This window comes from Oreochromis niloticus, linkage group LG7, assembly GCF_001858045.2.
Source record: "Oreochromis niloticus isolate F11D_XX linkage group LG7, O_niloticus_UMD_NMBU, whole genome shotgun sequence".
In the NCBI taxonomy this organism is placed as follows: domain Eukaryota; kingdom Metazoa; phylum Chordata; class Actinopteri; order Cichliformes; family Cichlidae; genus Oreochromis; species Oreochromis niloticus.
In genome coordinates, this window is record NC_031972.2 from 50,440,687 (window position 1) to 50,461,207 (window position 20,521).

At 40.1% G+C, this 20,521-nt stretch overlaps 1 protein-coding gene across 2 annotated transcripts; it reads right to left on the reverse strand.

Moving 5' to 3' along the window:
* Positions 1 to 78: 78 nt before the first annotated feature.
* pkp3a (plakophilin 3a) lies at positions 79 to 18,626 on the reverse strand. 2 transcript variants are annotated; one of them, XM_005450817.4, is made up of 14 exons: positions 18,507 to 18,626; positions 13,712 to 13,889; positions 8,472 to 8,563; positions 7,304 to 8,055; positions 6,266 to 6,380; positions 5,626 to 5,830; positions 4,656 to 4,857; positions 4,172 to 4,289; positions 3,562 to 3,723; positions 3,288 to 3,467; positions 2,484 to 2,640; positions 2,117 to 2,312; positions 1,918 to 2,005; positions 79 to 1,100 (listed from the first exon to the last, which is right to left on the reverse strand). In XM_005450817.4, exons 1-14 carry the CDS (start codon positions 18,507 to 18,509, stop codon positions 1,059 to 1,061), a joined length of 2,490 nt encoding a protein of 829 aa, XP_005450874.2. In that variant the 5' UTR covers positions 18,510 to 18,626; the 3' UTR covers positions 79 to 1,058. The 2 variants fall into 2 exon arrangements, with proteins under 2 accessions (XP_005450874.2, XP_003443981.2); XM_003443933.4 differs by lacking the exon at positions 18,507 to 18,626 and having other exon boundaries at positions 13,712 to 14,029.
* Between the last annotated feature and the right edge of the window lie 1,895 nt (positions 18,627 to 20,521).

Here is a 20,521-nt window from a genome sequence, read left to right on the forward strand (position 1 = left end):
TTGCAGTGTTGGTGTCAGTCTGTTTCGGCAGCAAATGGTGCTGTGCGCACATGCTAAAGAAACACGAACAAAATGTCATTTCATTTCCAAATGTTTCTCTTTATTAGATGTTAAATATGCAGATGACACCGCTGTAAAAAGCATCAAATGAAGTGTCTTCTACTGCCCACACAAACACAAGGTTACCATTTATGCCACTGAGCAGCAACTGCTGCAGTTCAGGGATTTAATTTTTATACAATAGACTTTGCAAAATAGATTTACTGCACAATGGATCCAGGTTTGAAAGACGTTTAAATTTACAATTTGCCACAGCAAACAGCTAAAATGACAAATAATTGGTTTCATCTGTCCTGCAACAAGTAATCCTATCACCCCAGCATTAAGCACAGACCATTAATTACACCAGAAAAACAGTGATTACTATAAAATCATTGGATAAGACTAGACATATGTATAAACAGAAATCCACTTTGAATGACACCCCCTAAGCTAATTTATTTACATTCAAATTTCTATAAATCTATGGTTTACATTCAAATATAACAGATATCATCTATCTGAAAACTACAAGTACAAAGGACTGCTGTCTATAAAACAAACACATGTCATTTCTATGCAAAAGAAAAAGCAATATTTACAAAAACAAGGCTATCTCGCATCTGAACCGTAAATGAGAGGGACAAAACAGGGAGTTCTGTTAAAACCTAAGGCACAAGTGTCCATCAGATTGTCCATCAACTGCTTTAAAACTGCTGTGACAGAAAATAAAACCCTGATTATACATGAAACGCATACAGTGATCTAACAAAGAGATTAAATGCTTAAGGTGCACATATGTGTATTAGAATCCATAAATTCTTGCACTGCATCGATGCCCACTGACATTTCCTTTGGATGGATCCTCTGTCACTTGTGTATTCATATCCATAACATAAATTATTGCAGGTGAAGACAGAGCAGATGTTACCATGGTATAGATTTCTTCCACTGAGTGCTGGTAGACTTTGGGATTGTTCGCTGTTGTAGAATTGAATTTGTCCCAAATTACCTCAGCTTTAGACCTGTAGCGTTGATTGATACTGTTTTGTGAATCCTTTCTGTAGCACAAAGATACAAACAAGATGTTATGATATTATATATACTTCAAAACACAGAAAAACAACCTGGCGTGATCTTAAGATCATGTTTAATCTGTGCTCTTGTACTTACAGTATTATGCAAAATGTACAGTAACGCAATGGAGTGCGTATCTGATTAATAAAATGAAAACTCTAATCAAAGCCAACATTAAATCATGTTTTCTGTTGTGCGAACAAGTTCATGAAGAAACAAGCTGTATGCCACACCTTTGGGTGGGACAAGCTGCGATCTGCAGAAGGCAGTAAAATTACCTGGTCCTTCTCAAGACCTGAACCTGCCTGACTGGATATGTTTGTGTGTGTCTGTATGTGTATGTGTGCGCGCGTGTGTGTTTAAAGAGTAGCAGTGTGAGGTGTTAAACGTGTCATCTAACTGAGAGAGCTTTGCAGAGAATGAACAGAGTTATTCGTCACAGAATTCCCGTCACTCTCACTCTTTCACACTCGGACATAACGTGCACGTACACACAAATGCACACAAGCTGATAAGAATGAGGGCGGGGCGGTGAGAAAATAAATTGTTTTCATTGAATATTCACTTTTGTGTGGACCTAACTCCTTGTTTTTGCTCAAATCAGAGGCCAGGAAACTCTTTAAAAGGGTTTTTTTAAGTGTCAAATGCTTAAAAAATACTAAACTGAAAATGGAAAGATTGGTGTTTGATTTGTCTAAGCATATGAGGAATACAAGGAAATTAGATGCTCTATCTTTGATATATTATTGATTTTTTTTGCATGTCATGATTAGAAGTGCAGAGCTCAAAGCCGTCTCTTACCGATTGGTACTGTCTGTGCAGCTTCTTGTAATGATACATGTTGGACAGAACTGTGGCTGCTGCTGTGGATGCCTTATTCTTATCAAGGCTAGAAAAATGTTTCATCCAAGGTTATTAAATGATACAAATGACTTCACACACAAAATTTTGGATAGCAACATTAAAATTGAACATCAGGAGTCTGGAAAAATGTTCCAACCTGCTGCTTCGTGAGTCGTAGATGCTCATCAGTTTTGTCAGGCCATCAAATTGGGCGATGTCTCTGGCTGCACTCATGCTGCCAGTCACCAGGTTATTGAAAACACCGCAGATGTTGACCACCGATTCACTGGAGGGAAACTTCTGATTTCCATCCGTAGGCAGTTTATCCACCAGTTGGTTCACAGTCTTTTTGGCTAAATAAACCAATACAAATTAGCGTCTTATTAAAAAAAAAAGTTAAAATCAGTTTCGATAATCAACTAATTCTTAAAATGTTGCAAAGACAATGCTTTAGGTTTTTATATTCTGTGTCTTAGAGACATCAACATTTCTACAGAAGCGGAAGAGAAAAAAAAAAGACTGACCCATTTCGTCTTTATCGTTGGTATGGCGGGAAAGGTTTCGGAGGAAACCTGTGAGCGAACGCAGCTCTGCATCTTTGGTAGACTGAGATACTAGATCTAGGATGGTTGGCAGCATGCGTTCTTTGTCCAAAGCCATATCGCTCAGCACCGCAGGCCACTACAAGTTAAAGAGACAGAGCAATTAATGTATGAGATGGACTAATTATAGCTAATTATCAAACAACCTTTGTTAGAGATCTTTTATACCGCGTCCTGCATCTTTGTGTTGCTTGTGCTTTGATTTGTGATGATGTTATCACTGTGTTACTCAGCACTTTCTTGTAATGATGTGTGTAATGTCCGTAACTGTGATGTCTTTTTTTCAGTTGTAGTTGTATTTCCCCGACAGCGGGCACAAGACAAAAAATGTAACTACGGCTGACATTAGTCCCTTATCTGGACAGTTTGGCCTTGTATGTACCAGCGACTCCTTTGGAAACATTTTTAATGGAATTAGCGGAAAAAGCAGTTTTGGCTTTCTCTGTGTTACAGCGCATCCAAGAAAACTTTTTATTTCGTTTTGGTGAATGAAATTTGACTGTTTTACTTTTCATTTAGGTAATTAGCCCTTATTAAGATAAGATGTACTCTATTTGTCTTTGATCTCTGAACGTCTTTATTGCATTAAACACAACAAACTCTTTATTAATGCAACTTGCATTCCCACCACTCTGGGATGCTGGGTGATGCGACTGTAGCTGTTTACATCTTTTATATACAGTGTATGGTTACTACATTTGAATCCCTGATGAATTTGCTGCTTACCCTTTTGTCTCCAGCTGTGATGTTCTGCAGTGCTCCAGCAGCTGCTTCGCGGGTGTTAGAGTTCATTTCGCATTTTTTCAGCGATTCATGGTACACCTTCAAAATATCAGGATGCCAGAGCCACTCCATACCATTTGGCACTTTAGCAACTTGATTTAAAATTTGATACTGCTTCTTTTTCTGTCAGTCAAAGAAATACAGGAGAAGGCAGAATTAAGATGTGCAGGATGGTCTATGTGCACTTGCTGATGGGGCGATTCTCACACGTGCTTACAGTTTTGGTTTTTCGGCTCTGAGGTGTAAAGCAGCCAATGGATTCGCCCAGCCCATTGCCCTGATCTCTGTCTCCTTCAATGCGGGATAAAACAGAGGATGGAAGTTCGGTGTAGAGCTGGTAGGAGAGGTTCCTCAAGATACACACCGAATTCTCCACCCCCTAGAACAGACATACATACATCCAGACAAATAAGTACACAAAGGAAATAAGGCACGTGTAACATTTTGGAACCATGAACAAAAAACAACAACAAAAAAACCCAATATATATAATATACTGCAACTCAAGTTGTCTTAGGGGAAACTAGACTATAGGCTTTAAAAACAACAACAACAACAACAACAACAACAACCAAGCCTGTAAGTGGTCATTTCTCAGACCAACTATAGCACTATATATATTTTATAAAAGAGATAAGGAAAGCGGTTGAACCTAGAGGACCAGGGTTTGAATCCCACATGAACACCAACGTCAACACTGAGTTACTTTTAGTGCTAGTGAAGCATGTGGCAGTGGCTCACCTCCTCTGGTAGGAGGGGCTTAAAAAAATGTTATTTTCATTTTTTGCCTTCTCTGGATTTCTCCTTATTTTTAGCTATTCTCTCACCTTTTCATCGGCTCTGTTGGTTTTGATGCAGGCCGTGATGTAGTTCACCAAAGAACCCACAAGTCCATTTGTTTCTCTCATTGAGCGACGGGTCTTTTCGTTCACGGAGCTCAAATTCCTAAAACACAGAAAATAAGTAAGTGATTTCAGAGCACTTCTTCAGGTCAGATTGAGTGTTGTGCACATATAGATTACAGTACTCATGGCACCAATAATACACCATTAAATTAAAGGTAATACTAAGCCATACGATTCTCCAAAAACCTGTTCATTAGAAATGTTAATACAGCAATGAATTAACAGAATAGAGTCAAAGGTAACCGGAGGCTGGAGTAATGCTGGCTCTTGCAAACATCAGCAAAAAAGTGCTGGGTGTGGAAAAACAAGCTTGCCAAATGCAAATGTAGTCATGGGAAAGGAAAAGCATACTCATACATTTTGATCAATCATGTAGCAACTGTAGAGACACATAAATGAGGTGCACCTGAGGCATCCCGTGGCATTGCAGAAGATTTCTGTCTCGGAAGGGGACTCAGGAGGGATTTCTGTGTCTGAATCGGTCTGCGCAGTCCGATCCATCTCGTTTTTCGAGAGGGGGACGAGGATCTTTTGAGTAAGTGTAGAAAGTGTGTCTTTGGCTAGTTTCTCCTTAAGGTTTTCTTTGGATGAAAGGTTCCATAAGATACCTGCACAAATATGGACAAATAAAAACTGGCATTTAGGCATACTATTGCTTCTTTTTTTTGTCATCAGCTTTTCTCAACCATGATTTCAGGATGTTTTTATTGATTGACTTCAAGAAGTATGGCAACAGTTAACCAAAAATTTGGGGAAAAACTATATTTTTTCAGGCCTGCAGTGAGTTAAATGAACATTAACCAATTTAAAATGATTTCACAGTAATGATTTAACCTACCATAGCTTAGCAGAAATATCCCCCCCAAAAAACACATGCCATTAAAATAAAATATCCATTTGAGGATTACATTGTGCTCCATGAATCAAAAACCTGACATCTGCTGTCACACTTTGGAAGCCCACTGAGATTAATAAGTACAGGTAAAAGTTACTCCCTATGCCAAGGCATTTTACTTAGCACTCTGTGTTGTGGCTTAAAGGAAAAAAGTGACAAGGTCTTGTCTCATCACAGGGGGCGGCTGATATACTGCTGCTTCACAGGCCCACACAGCTCCCATCCTCACCTACACAGTCTATAGACATGACAGCAGTTCCCCATCCAACTCTCTGTGTATTCAGACACGCCCCATGCCTTGCAAATCTTCACGGTGTGCTCTTGTTTGTTTGAACCATACCAATTTCAAAGACTGTTCTTTTTGACAATCTGATCACTTTAAATCCACACAGTGACTTGAACCAATCTGTAGCCACTTCCTCTTGTGGGAAAGTTCCAAAATGATATTGTAGGTGCTTCTCTGGTGCATGCGTTGCAATACCTGTGATGTTTTTGCGGAGCTCATCATCGTTCTCATCAAGCGCCTTGACGAGCTCTTGGATGCCACCCTTTTCGATCAGGGCCGACTTGTTTTCCATGTTCTCGTAGATGATGTTGCGTGCGGCACCAGTGGCGTAGCGCCGTACTTCTGGGTCTTGGCTGTTGAACAGCTGCACCAAATCACCAATGCCACCCAGTTGACGCACCTAAAGAGGGAAGGAAAATAACAGTTGGGCATTTCAGGTATTTATACAATCTCTAGGACTGTAGGACTGGGACAGGGACCTAAATGAAATGATAAAAACTGAGAGTTGCTTCTAACAATGTGAAAGGGTCATTTAATTCTTGAAAAAGTCAGAAAATTCTCTTTAAAAATTCTTTTTGGAGAAGTTAAATCTGCCGACAAGAGATTGCCGCACTACCTCAAGTTAAGAAATGGAGAAGAAGAAGAAGAAGTAGAAGAAGAACTAGGACACACCAGAACGGAAGCCCCAGCTTATTTAAAGTCACCAGAAGAGGAGAAACATCTATCAGTGGATGCTGGCACTTGAAGTAAAACAACTTTCATGAATGAGTTTCTTAATAGCAGAGAGGAAAGAACTGAAGGAATTGTAACCATGAGTTTAATCAGTGCAAAATACCTCGTTTTTAGAGTCTTTGTCATTGTAACACTGATGCTGGATGTATGCGGCACCCAGGGCCTGCAGGCTGGGATCTTCCTCTGTCAGGGACTGCACTGCTGTTTGCATGTCCAACCTGACAAAGAAGCAAATAAACAAATTCAACACAGGAACTCAAAAAAACACTTTATTACATAACTTCCCTGCAGTTATGTTTGGTAGCACACAAAGAGACGGCTATTCACAGGCGGTTTGTTTCTGTGTGCAAAATTGTGCTTGTTGAACTTCTTCCAAATCGCACAGTGCACTGCAAATCAGCTCGCCCTAACCGCACGCTGCGGGATGTGTGAAATGTGAAGCTTGACACTGAGCTGCCACACCCGAAACCAGTCCTGCCACTATGGAGCCACCTCCCAATCCACAGCTCTTAGGAAACTCACTTTTCACATCGCACACTCCCCTTGTAAACTTAGTGACACATGAAATTTACGGCACATTGGTTCATCACCTTCACTAAGAACGTCAGTGACAAATACAACAAACTGAGTCATGAGGATGACTAGAGAGAGGAGTGGAGAACCACCTCTGTTAAACGACTGCTTCCAAATTGATCAATACGCCTCTGAGCTCATCAATTCCTTTCATCAGCGCTTAAATGTTTTTTTTTCTACAGGTTGTGTGACATCACACTCATGCCGGTTTTCTTCATGCTAGCGTTGCTTTCTTTGCTTTCTGTTTTCTCTTTGACACAGAAAAAAACCGATGGGCTGAAGCTGAAGACCTGTATACAGTACACACTAAACTACACTGAATTCTTAGAAAGACCAATCACTGTTCTGTTTTTCTAGGATTCTAGAATTCCTCTTACCCAACATCATTGGTTGTTGAGGTTGATGATGTTGATGACTGATAAAACCTGACCTATAAATGTAAACACGGGCATTTTTCCAGACACTGACCTGCACCAGATCATACAGTTATCACAAACTTCAGTACAGTACAGGAAACTCAGTGCTACCAATGAAAACACTGATCTTATGAATGTGAAAATTTTCTCACCCGTTCAGGTTGCCCATGCTGGCGCCCAACTCCATCTGCCCGTCGTAAATGTCCATGCCCCTGCCCACACTCTGCATGCTCTTCACCGACATGGCACGGGACATGGTGCCTTGACGCTGCATCATTAGGTTCCCCTGGGAGCCAGACATCGTGGACATCATGAACCCTCGGTCCAAAGTGTCTCCACCTCCCCCGTAGACGCTCCCACCTGACGTCTGCTGCATGGTTCCAGACATGGAGCCCATGCTCATCCGGTTACGGTTTGTAATCCTGCTGATGGTGCGGTGGGCCGGGCCTTTGAAGGACTGCTGATGGACAATCTCTGTCCCACCTGCTGGCGCCCCTCCGCCACGGGAAAGAGTGCCGCTTAGAGATCGGCGCATGGTTGACTGAAAGCCCGAGCTGCCTCCTCCTTGCATCATCTGGCTGGTGTAGCCATTGACCGCGCTCTGAGCATACGAGCGACCATAGGCGGCGTCACGTTCGGAGATTAAACTGCCAGCATCGCTGTTGTCGACAGCCCAGCCCCTCATTTGCATTGGTATTGGCTGCATTGAATGCGTAGAGATTTCTGGGTCCATTCGTTTCATGGTCCCCATGCGCATTTCTTCTTGATAAAAACCCCCACCACCACCACCACCAGCAGCAGCATAACCTGGACCTCCACTCCTAATACTCATCCTCTGAAACTCAGCCATGTCTGGGGCGGCAGAACGGCTGCTGAAGCCTGACCTTTGAGACAGTTGTGGACCCTGAGGGTGGAGAGAGGAGTTACTGTTACAAACAGATGTGTAAGGAGAGTTACTCAATATATTTCACTGAACTGTAAGTTTGGATGAATCAAAAATATTTCTAAATCTATTCAGGGGACTGTTATAGAAACAAAGGCGAGGACACTGACGTGCATTAATCAGCCAGCGTCTTTCGAATTTAATCATTAAGATTGAGGAATCTAGTGAGTGGACAAGAAAACTCAGAGCTGATCTAATCACAGCCTACTGTGAAATACCACACACACTGTGTCCTACGTGACCTGTCAGCAAACCCATTAGCTTTTTTAAGATGGGAGCTTCCAGCTAATGTAACGTCTGGTGTTGGATTAGAGACTCAGTTTAATCATTTCTGTGTGTGAATACTGGGCTGAAAAAGTGAGAAACACTGCACTCACGATTGTTCTGGAGCCAGAGTACATGAAGGATGATTTAGAGCTGAAACTTGGGTTATAGGTGTTATATTTCACTGACGATGAACCGCCGTAATCTGAAAAGAAGCAAAAAAAAAATATATATATATAATCCACCATTTGTCAGTGAATAACACATAATTACTACACTTTAAAATATATTTATACACATTACAACTGGTGTATATAATTATGTTGTTTTGAGCACTCTTTATACAACATGTCTCATTCACACAACCACTTGTTTCTAAAAGCTTTTTCTATTTAGCACACATTTATACTCGGATGAAAGCATCAGCAGCAACTCCAGGTTTAGCATCTTGCTCAAGAATACTTTGAGGATCGAATCACCAACTTTCTAATTAGTAGACGACCTGCTCTACCTCCTGAGCTACAGTCATAAAATGCTTTATAGAACCTTTATAATAATAAATAATAATGACTCTGTTTTATACAGAAACTTGAGATACTTTTTGGTGTATTCAGTGGGAAAAGACTAATGTCTCTGTTAAACTGCTGTTCCACTTAGTCAGGTAAGGAATCAGTAATTTGAGTGATTTATGACTTAACAGTCATCTTTAGCCTGATCCTACTGCTACTAGTGTCAAAGAAAATCCCTTCTAAACAGGTCTAGACAAAAATGGAACAATGACAGCAAGAAGTGACTGGACCACAAAAATAGTTGAAAAAGTTCCTTTTCTTAAGAAACACTCTCCCATTTTTTAAAAAAGGAAGTTCATTTATACAGTACTTTCATTGTAAAAGTTGACTCAACTGCTGACTGTGTTCTTGCAACTTCTAATGCAACTTCTAGGAGGTCAAGTGTGATTAAAAAAGATGGCAAATGTGACTTTAAAAAAAAAAAAAAGCTACAAAACAAAGTTTTTCAAATTTGATTTAACCCGTGATGGTGTTATTGCAAAAAAAAAAAAACCCCAAACAAACCCCCCCAAAAAAACCCAGCATTGCAGAGAAGTTCAAAGAAGATATTCCATGTCATAAAAAAGGCACTTTTAGGGTGGGATCAATCGCAGATGAAAATCCCACAATAAGGTGTGCCTTTAATTTACAACAATGATTTACATGAAAGACATTTCTGTCTAAATAGCCGGTGTCGTGTTGCACCAAAGCCCAAAGGTTTGATTTCACACGGTGTGTTGCAGCAGGACCTGACCAGTCAGCAGGGCCGATGTCTCCGGTTACCTGTCCTACATACAAAGACATTTGCAGGTTTCTGTGAGCAAACACTGAGTATCTGAATGTTTTTTGCTCTCCGTCCAGACTCAAACGGCAAGTGGTGACTCTGATAGCAGCCATGGAGCAAGCTGTTTACAATATAAGCAGGTTTGAGCAACAGTTTGTTGACCCACATATCTGAGCTGAGAGCGGAATATGTCAGTGACAAAACTATGTTAATTATAAAGTAGCATCTATGGGTGTAATTAAGTTTACATGATTTAGAATCCCTTCCCAAGAAATTAATTCTGCAGCCTGTCATTTACTGAAACACAAAATAGAGCCATTGCTTATTGGAGAGTCATTAGTTTTGCAAGGATTTGGTCATAAATGTTGACCTTTTGGTGGCTTCAGGGGGAAAAAAATTAATTTAAGGGATATTTATGTGTTTATTACACTTGATTGGGCTCAAAATGGTGACCAAAATGTGTCATTTAGAAACTAAAATTTCAAAACTGAGGTAGTGGCAGAGGGACATTTATTAGTATTATGCAACAGTCTATGAACTTGTTTACAGGCTGGACTACTAACATGTTATAAAACAGTAACTAGCTACCAGTTTTCAAAGAACTGTGATGTCTTCAACTCACTTTTTGAATGATCTAAAATGAGGTTCAAGCTAATGATTTGTATTAAACCCGCTCATTCTGATTCAGAGTAGTTTTAACGCCTCTCCCATAACACTATTTATTTCCACCTGGCTGTGCTTCGTACAGTCAGGTGGTAAACTTGCAGAGATTGATTATGTAAGCAGAAGTACAAATACAAATAAAAGAACAGACAGAAATGTTGTGCTATAAAGGCAACAACATTTCTGTTGTCTGTTGGGAGCTCTTTAGAGGGCATTTCTACCAGCTATTTTTCCAGACTAAAGGAATCTCATTTTAATGCTAATATCATAATAAAGTAATATTAACACACAGTACTACACATTTTATTTCAACTTAAATTCTAATGAAAGGACTCAGCTTGAACATCTGCTATGAAGAGAAAAAGATAATTAAAAGAAAATGAGTACAATACAGATATAAAGATATAAATTATAAGTTTGGTTTTTGCCTCTTTGTTCTCTTTGAGTGTCAGAAGCACAAGTGATGGACGCACCAATAGGATTGCCTTTTATGTGTAATTGTTTCCTCCATTTAGGTTCATTTTGGTTTGATGTTTGAAGGCGTGTGGTGACATGAAACTATAAATCCCCTAAAATGTCTTAAACTGAAAAAACCCCAATCCCATTTAGCAAAACACTAGGAGTAGAAAGTAGAGACGTTTGTGTTTAAATTAAGGCAGTAAAAGTAAAATGTTGTTGGAGAAATACAGACTCAAGTCATGTAAAAATACCTGAAAAGTCTACTTAAGTACAGTAAAGATGTATTTTCATTGCTTCCCACCTCGAAGACAAAAGATGTGAACTCCAGGTGGGTGCGGCTGCAGTGCTCACAGTCAGAGATGTCTCACTGTGCCTGAAACACCTCTATATAAGGTATATCCGTTCTCTATGATATCATACAGATCCAAGAGCAAAAAAACTGTCCAAAACCTGAGCTTCTGGCTTGAAGACATTATTTTTTCTCATGCTGACCAAAATGCTTAATGTTGACAGACTGCACCTGAAAACATCGACTTCTTTTTTTCACAAATGAGGAAACAAAATCAGGTTTGTGTGTTTTTGTTGCCATGTATTGTATCTAAGTGTACTTTACATGCATCGGTTTGCTGAGCCAGGGCTGTTTTACACCTTCCATATATATATATATATATATTATATATCTATACATACATACAAAGAGGTGGGCTGGACCGCCCTTTATGGTACTTTATTGCATACCACAGGCATAAAAAACCAGACTGACACATTCCCGGGCCTGACCCCTGTTCTACCTTGACTACGCCCAACACACCTGAGAGCAACAGCCGTTACAACACACCCCCTGAAAAGTCCTTCAGAGAGGAAACTTTTTTTCCTTCCTCTGCTGCCATTCAAAAAAATGTACTTTGATCATAAAGCCAGGACTCCTTGTAAATATTTCCTTTTTATTTTAACACCCCGGCTTTCTGCTGAGACTTGTCCACATACAGCATGAACACTGTTCAGTCACTGTCATAAATGCATAGCTGCAGCAGTTTTTAGAAATAGGAGGAAGGAGAAAAAACCTTCCTTGCAGAATCATCTGCGCGTTTTGCCCATGTGCAAACACTTACGCATTCATAATGAACTTTTCTAAAACCGCAAACCACTGAAACAGCAGCATTCCCTGTTGTGTGGTAAGGAATGCGCCTCTTGTAGATGCTTTCAGAAGATGATTAATATGAAGTCACAGTTAATGACAATAGGTTTTCCTCCAAGCTAAACCCAGGGCAAAGAATGGCACACAGAAACGCAGTGGCATATTTATCTGACATGTATGTTCACGTATGTTTCTGCAGCTGAAGGAAGCGTGAACGTCATATTCTCTCCGCTCAAGCAAGCGAGTAAAGGCACAGGTAAACAAAGACCCAATCTGTCAAGGTCCTTTGCCGTCTACCCGCAGTTTGGTCGACCGCAGAAAATTGTGGTGTGCAAAGGTATGCACAGGATGATATACTTTACGGTCACTTTGGGCGAGATTTGCTTTGGCCTCAAATGCCACTGGCATTCATGCATCAGTCACGTGTGCAGTCATGAGGTTTAAGAGCAGACACAGGCCATGACAAGACTGTGAGCATGAGTGGCTCAGCTCTTTCACTGAAGTCTTATCATGAAATTTGATGTAACTACTGATCATACTAATTCTCAGCTCTTCAGGATTGCCTTTCATTCCCTTTGTGGGAGTGTTGTCCCTGCTTACATAACAGACCCACCTTGACTTTGACTGCGTGTCAACATGCCTCCGACGGACCAGTTATGATAATGTAACAACTGTGAACGGGCTGCACGAGCCCCTCTGGTATCTCTTGAACCCACCTACCTTTAAGCCAAGCACTACCTGAAACCCAATCCCACGGGTGGGGAGAGGGGAGAGAGGTTTTCACCTTAGTCTGCTATCAGGGAAGTACATGAAAGGAGCACTTGTTTGGGCCTGTTACACATTAACCGTTTCTCCTCTGCAGAGACATGACATTGAGTAAGATGGCTGCTGCTGAAGCTCATCTCAGAACAAAATACAAATTCCCCGAAGAGCTGACGAGAAACGAGTCCACAGGAATTCAGCCGAGACAAGCATGTAGAACACCCCCCACCCCCCAGGCTCCCAGCCATATCAGTTGAGTGTCGCTCTTGCATTTGAAACTATTCGTTGGGAGTCAGACAGAAAAGAGTTTAGGAAAAAAAATGAATCAAAAGAGAAATAGATTCATTTTATCGCTAGGTTTCTGTTTTTTAGACAAACAAGTGGTGAAGCAACAGGGAAGAGGTTTCTCTTTCAAGCTGTAATGATGGGATTAATCATCTGAGTAATTTTCACAGCAAAAAGTGCAAAAAGAAAATGAATGCAGCCTCTTAAATGTTAGGATTTTATGCTTCTTTTGGGTTTTGGACTCTTTAGACGAATCCTTTGATAGCTCACCGTGAGCTCTATGAATATGTCTTGTTTCAAAACTTAAACCAAGCCTTTTTTTGGCTGGAGTTTGATATGTCTGGACATATAAAGATCATACTTTAATTACCTGGCATGTCTACTACCTGATTCCAGTGTGACAGATCAAATCAACAGCCGCAAGCTCATAAAATATAATTCCACTGCAAAGGAACAAAGGAAACATGGTCACAGGACTGAGTGGTCTGATTAAAAACTCATCTGTATCACTCAGCACTGCTGTCGGACAACAGCAGAAGCACCTGTGCCCGCAGCGCCAGGCTGGAAACTTGGATTGTCACACCTAATTCCGCCACTTGTGAGCACTAAACACAGACCACCTCACACAACAGCTCTCTATCGGAAATACAGAGCAGTGAAAGAGTGTAGGTGTAACTCCATGTGAAAGTGACTTAAAAACTCATCGATGTTTACCTGACATGGCGTAGTGTGAGGTGGATCCATTCTGACGCGGAAGTGTGGACTTTTCCGCCAGTCTCATCTGGATCTGCTGCTGGACGCGTCGCGCTTTCGCCGAGTCGTCAGACACGGAGCCCCCATTCCCGACTTTGATCTCAGACGGGAGGGCGTAAGTTGTGACTGAAGTGTTGGGCTGTAAAGCAGTCAAAAACACGTGCTCTGAGCCGACTGTACTCATGGTGAAAAGTTACAAGAGAGCAAAATAGGTCACACACTGCCGCGGACAGGGTGCCTGCGCTCTGCGTCGTGGCAGCTCAAACTGTCCGTGGTCAGACGCACCGAGAGAGCAGAGCTCTGCAGCCGGAGGTGGAGCCTCAGAGACGAGTCACACTTACTACCTGACTCACAGGTGAGCTACTCCCCTTTTAGATAAGCGTCCGATAAGATGGAACTGAATCCCAATACTCGTTGACTCAGGCATACGCCATTTGAAACTTTTTCAAAACAGTTATGCGAAATTGATTGCAAAATATTTTTTCCCTACTGCACTGGAAAATACCGGAAACCGGGACAAATATGGAAACAACTCTTTAGATTGGTTGTGGAAACGTCAGCTCCCGTTTTTGTTTCTTTGTTAAGTTGCTGTTTTTTTTAATTGACTCAATTTTTTGTAGTAACGATTTTTTAATAGAGTAAATAAGTAAGAAGATTTATTTGAATACTATAAAACTGAATGTTGTACTCAACTATTTCTATTTTAATAAGTAAGTTAACTTTTTAAATTTACACTTTTTAGTGTCACTTTGATTGATTTTCTATCAATCATCCTTTTTTTTTTTTTTTTTTTAACAAAACAGAGTTCAAAATATAGGGAGCGATGCATGTAAACAGCAATCAAGCAAAATTCTTAAGCCAACCTTCATTCCTTCAAATTTTGCTAGAAAAATGTGAAATAGGTGCAGTGATTTATTGAAACATCTGCAAAATGAAATGTAAATACATTGTATATAAAGGCAAAAACAGAGTCTGTGGAGTTACAACGGGCTTGAAAGTCCAGATTTGGTTTGATCACCTTTATTCTTTAACACAGTCTGAACTCTCTTAGGCAAGCTTTCTTGTATTTCTTTAAGTAGTCTTTAGAAATAGTTCTCAAGGCTTCTTGAAGGACATTTAAAGCTCTTCTTTGGATGTTTGCTGCCTTTTCTTTTGTTCTCTGGGAAGATGATCCCACAAAGCTTCAGTAGTGTTGAGGTCCGGGCTCTGGGGAGGCCAATCCATGACTGACAGTGTTCCACTGTGTGTTTTTCTATCCAGGTGTATTTTTACTATACTGGCAGTATGTTTGCAAATCAGACACTTTCCAAATGGTATTGCATGATGCATCTAAGTCTATCAGTGCTTTCTGTGTTCATAGTTCTGTCAATTTTGACAAGATCCTCCAAGACCCTCCAAGACCCAAACAGTGACAGGGCCTCCACTGTGTTTTACAGATGACTGTAGACACTGCTGTGCCTCACTCCTGACCTGTTTCATACTTAGTGATGGTAATTTGAATTAAAAAAAACAAAAAAAAAAACTCCTGTTACCACTTATTTTCTGTCCAGTTTTTGTGTAATTTGGCATACCTCAGACATTTGTCCTTGTTTGCACTCCTTTAGAATGACTTCTTTACAGCCATCCTTCCACGGACACCATTTTTGATGAGACTGGTGAACAGTAGATGGATCAGGTCTCTTACATCTCTTCCTTTGTCAGATCTTTGCTGGATATTTTCCTGTTTCTTAAGAAAATGTTGTATCTGCTGTAATTTTTTAGGCCTTCCACTTCTTCTTTTGTCCTCCACTGGTCCAGTTTCCTCCAAGCCAAGAAGTTTGGTTTATGGGTCTTTGTAAATCATCTTGCCAGTGTAAAAATATAATTTTATGCCTGATAACTGTGTTATCTTTGGCATTTTTCATTGGTTCAGCTAAAGGAACTGGGACAAATTACGAGTGTTTGTGAGGCTGCTTGTAGCAGAGTGTCTGACAATACAATTTAAACTGGGTTCTTTGCTGAGTTTTCTGTTATGTGTTCATCCCTTGAGTTAGGTGCATTTCTTAAATGTTTCATAGGTCAGTGTTAAGTGGCTCGGCAAATTATAAAACACGGTCAGGTACTGGGACTGACTGAAAATTGATGAAAATGTATAAAAATGGAATCAAATTTAAATTAAATAAAAATTAGATTATGTGGATTCTACAATATTTTAAAATAACTGCTGCCCCAAATGTTACATAGAGGTAAATGTGATATATTTAGAGCAGGGGTCTTGAACTCCAGGCCTCGAGGGCCGGTGTCCTGCAGGTTTTAGACACCTGAATCAAATGATTACTTCATTACCAGGCCTCTGGAGAACTTTAAGACGTTGAGGTGGTGATTTAGCCATTTAAATCAGCTGTGTTGGATCAAGGACACATCTAAAACCTGCAGGACACCGGCCCTCGAGGCCTGGAGTTCGAGACCCCTGATTTAGAGCATTGTGAGGGCAACCAAACTGCAACAACCTCAATGTGACAACCTAAATGGGACAAAAATTGTTTGTGTTGGAAATGTTACTAATGGCCTGAGGCATTTGGCATGTGAATCCCATGTTCTCTACCTCACTAAATAAATACCCTGAGCATCATTTTTTTCTGCCATGATAGTCTCCTGTGATGTATTCTTCTTTTTATCCCAATAACTTTTAAACATGTTGTTATTTCAACTGCCTTTTTGTCTAGCATTTGGCTTTCAGTGTGAGGCATGTATCATTTTGCTACAGGTTTGTGTGGCTCACACTGTAGTTGTGATAATCATCCAGAAAAAATCCAAATAATCTGTAACTTTGTGGTGACTCACCGTGTTTCACCTTGAGCATATAGCAAAAGCAGCAAAACACAGTGATCTGTTAACGAGACTCGTGATGAGAGTCACTGGATAAAAGCCAGACTTTAGAAAATGTCTGCTGACTTCTGAAAACTAGTGCCAGTATAAGTATAAGCCTCAGTGTAAGACTAGGTTTAGGTCAGGGGTCCTTAACACACAATAAAATACATGGATCAGATAAATATGAATAAATAACAGTGACATTTTTCAATTTTTTAAACTATTTTTTCTTCAAAATTAAGTATTTATAAATCAACTAACATGTTAGCTACATTAGCCATATACAAGAACTGACACTCACTGATGTTCATTTGACAGATAAATAATATATTAGATTGCATTCGAAAGCTGACACTTGTAACGACTCAGCTTTGTCTGGGCCCGTTGAGTGTGTGTGTGTTCCCTTTGTGTTCCCTTCGCTGCCTGGTAGGTGGAGTTTAACCAGTGCAATCTGAATCCCTGGCCAGCCCCTTCTGCCATATTTACGCACTGACTTTCTCAGTCTGTGCTCTCTCTACTTTTCTGGTTGGCGTGTAAGTTTACATTTTTAAAACCATGCATCACTTTCCCGTCATCAGCAAACCACACGAAACTGCAGATACGCTATAAACACTGGCCGATTTTTTTGTTACATTTGAAAACGTTCATACATTAAACCTCTTCAGCCAGTTTTATTTAGTGAATTAGAAAATGATTGGTGGGTCAGCTAGCACCAGACGTCCTGTGGGTTGTAAACTGAGTATTGCTGATCTGGAATACTTCAGTATAATGACCCTTCAGGGATACTGTTATTTAAAATTTGAACCATTAAAATAAAGTTATTCTTAAACATGATGTCAGAAGATAATGTGAAGAACAGTGTGTATGTCACATGGTGGGGCAGAAAAATATCCATGCAGCATATACATCTTTCACCTGTTTCTGGTGTTTTTGTCAATTATTATGCAAATTTGTCAGCATGTCCTTATATATTCTAAAGAATCCTATTTGTATGCTGGTAATACTTATAGTATTACGCTGTTTTACTTTTTAAAATACACTTGGTAGATTTACGCAGAGCTTTGTTCTCTGTGATTTCACAAATTGGCACGATATTAAGCTGAGTCTCGAAAATGACGTCATGTTTGAATGCAGGACTGTTACAAGGTGTGGCACGGTCACACTCTGTTATTAAGCTGGGCCACACCCCAGTTTTATCTAGTTTGCTTTATTCCAGCTCTTAGCAACTATGAGTCACTGTATCCAAAACAAAAGTGATAGAGAGCGTGATAGTAAGACGCGTTACCTGCATGTCTGCACCATCTACCTAGCTAAATGTGATAAGATTAAGGAAAAAAGACCCAGGATAAACACAGTAATGGTTTCTATCAGACTGGATCAAACTGTACAAAGACATTACAACTCTTATTGCTTTGTCTGCTTCCTCCTATTGTGTGAATGCATTTAAACATTAAAGAAAAAGAGAAATATTACACTTCATCCATCTAAAGCTTATTTATTAATTTCCCTGTGATTATGAAATTTCATCTTGCTAATAACGTTAAAGATTTCATTTCTTCAAAAGCAAATCAAACTCAGCGTATTTACACTGAAACACATGCAGCAGGCGATCTATGGAAACGTGACCTCCTTCCTCAGATTAGTAACTGAAAAAACACCTTGAACATATTTCCTCACACACTCTCTAAACCCGTTCTCTCGGACTTCCCCTCTATTGTCAAAGCACATTTATAAACAGAAACGGTCGGCCGCTTCGCATGTAGGAGATGAAGCTCAGAGTGATGCTGCAAATCTGCTGCAAATCTTTCAAGAGTTAATGAAATTCAAAAGAATATTACTTCATGATCCAAACAGCAGGAAACATGATGCACTGAGTATAAATGTCCGTTCATAAGTTCTGACTTACCATTACCACTGAAGTGGAGTTGAGTGTGGAGGTTCTCTCTCTGCAACCGTTTACCTGTTCTGACCTGATCTGGGGGAAATTAGAAAGTATAAGGTATATCCACTGTCACCGCCCAGAAAATTATAATTCCACTAAATGCAAAGGTACAGAAAACAAAGAGATGAGTCAAATGGGTGTAAGACACTGTGGGGCGTGCAAAAGATAGACAGTTGTCAGTGATTCCGAGGAAGAGCGGCAAATGAAAACGAAAGACAAACTTTTTTTTTTTTAACTGAAGTTTTGGATCTGCTTCTGAGGCTCCCTGAGAACACAGAGCAGGTTTTGTAATGTGAATTGCTTTTAAATGTCTCTGTTTACGCTGCTTTACGGCTCGATATTAGTGCAGTTTTTAAGAATTTATTTTAGGATGTTGCAACATTTCATTGATGAGTCACTCAGTCAGTAATTAAAGTGTTGGAGCAGCTGTTACACTGAATTCTCAGCACAGACCAGAAGCGCTGAGTGACAGAAATCTACATAGAGGGCACTGACTCAGGGCAGTGCATGTCTGTGTGTGTGCATGTGTGCGTCACAGAAACTGATGGTAAGAGAAAGACACCCTTGCTCGGCGTGCTGCCTCATGCATCATTAGAAACCATCTGTTTGTTTGTGGTAATCTCTGAAACCTATGACTAGAAGCATGAAGACACCCAGACATTAGAAAAGCATAGAAATAAAAAAAAAAAATAGAAACCAGACATTCAGACATGAAGACGCACAAATCTTCTGTTATGGCTGGATCATTTCTGCTGTGGTCGTCTCTTCTGTTGGTATTTTGCAGGTCGGAACGAACTACAGGTCAAATTTTATTTCATTTGTGATTTCATTTGTAAAGATTTCCTTCCGTAAAGATATTTATGAGCAAACAAAAACTCAAGAAAAGTCAGTTTATTGATTGATCATGAAAATAATCTATTAGGAGTAATATTTCTTCATTATAAAGTTTTGACCTCAAGTATTTGGACAGTTCTGCTTCTCCAGTTCAATTCTGCCAGGTTCTGTGCACATTCAATGTGAAATGGATAAACTGACACTGAACTGAAGTCTCAATTTTAATTTGAGTAGGTTTACGTCACTATTCAAAGATGAGATAGTTGAGGTGATAGGTGAGATATAGTCTTTTAAACACCCAAAGCTCCAGTGGAAAGAATATCCCAGCTGTCACAGGGTACACGCTGGACAGGTCACTCATCTATAGTACGGCTACCACAGATAGACAGATAAGCATTAACATCTATGCTCAATTTAGAATCATGTGTTAACCTAACCCCAAGCCTTTGGACTGTGGGAGAAAACTGGAGGACTTGAATTTGAACCTTCTTGCTGTGAGTTGACAGTGCAACAATCACCCCACCATGCCACCTGAAAACTGACATGTACATATTACATAGCAGAAAATTGACTGGTGACATGGTTGACTGTAATCGATAATTCTCTTCCGGATCAGATTCAGGATGTCTGCATGGGAAGACTTCAGGATCACAACCTGAGAGGATTTACCACATGAAACAACCTCAAAAAACTAAAAGCCCAGATTACAGCTGACAAAACCTCATACCATCACACATTTATCAAAGCTTACAGTGCCAAAGCCACTAGAGAGTTTCCTAGATGAAGAGCTGCAAGATTCTCACCTGATTTCAGTCTCACTGATCTGCAGCCGACCTGCTGAGGATCAAACTAAAGAGAGAGAGAAACCCAGAAACACTCAAAAGCTGAAAGCATCTGCCTCTTACACTCCTTAATACTGATCTAATCAAAAATGTTTACTTAATCTAATGCTATGGACTTTCCAGTGTATCAGACACAGGCCCATTCTGCTCACAGTGAACACTCTGACGTTTTATACTTAAGTATTTCACCTACGTAGGATTACAAATGCTATTTTTTGTACTTTATTACTTCAGATGATTTAATCATTCAGGTGGACCAAACACATCCCCGTTTGGTTAATTTTTTCTTTTTTAAATAAAGCA

Bases quoted from the DNA above. Each gene is read 5' to 3' on its own strand.
- pkp3a (XM_003443933.4), bottom strand. From the start codon at position 13,934: ATGAGTACAGTCGGCTCAGAGCACGTGTTTTTGACTGCTTTACAGCCC. The intron at 3,724-4,171 runs GTGAGAGAATAG...TGTCTGTTCTAG, and splicing joins CCAACAGAGCCGATGAAAAG to GGGGTGGAGAATTCGGTGTG. The intron at 2,313-2,483 runs GTCAGTCTTTTT...TGGTTTATTTAG, and splicing joins CAACGATAAAGACGAAATGG to CCAAAAAGACTGTGAACCAA.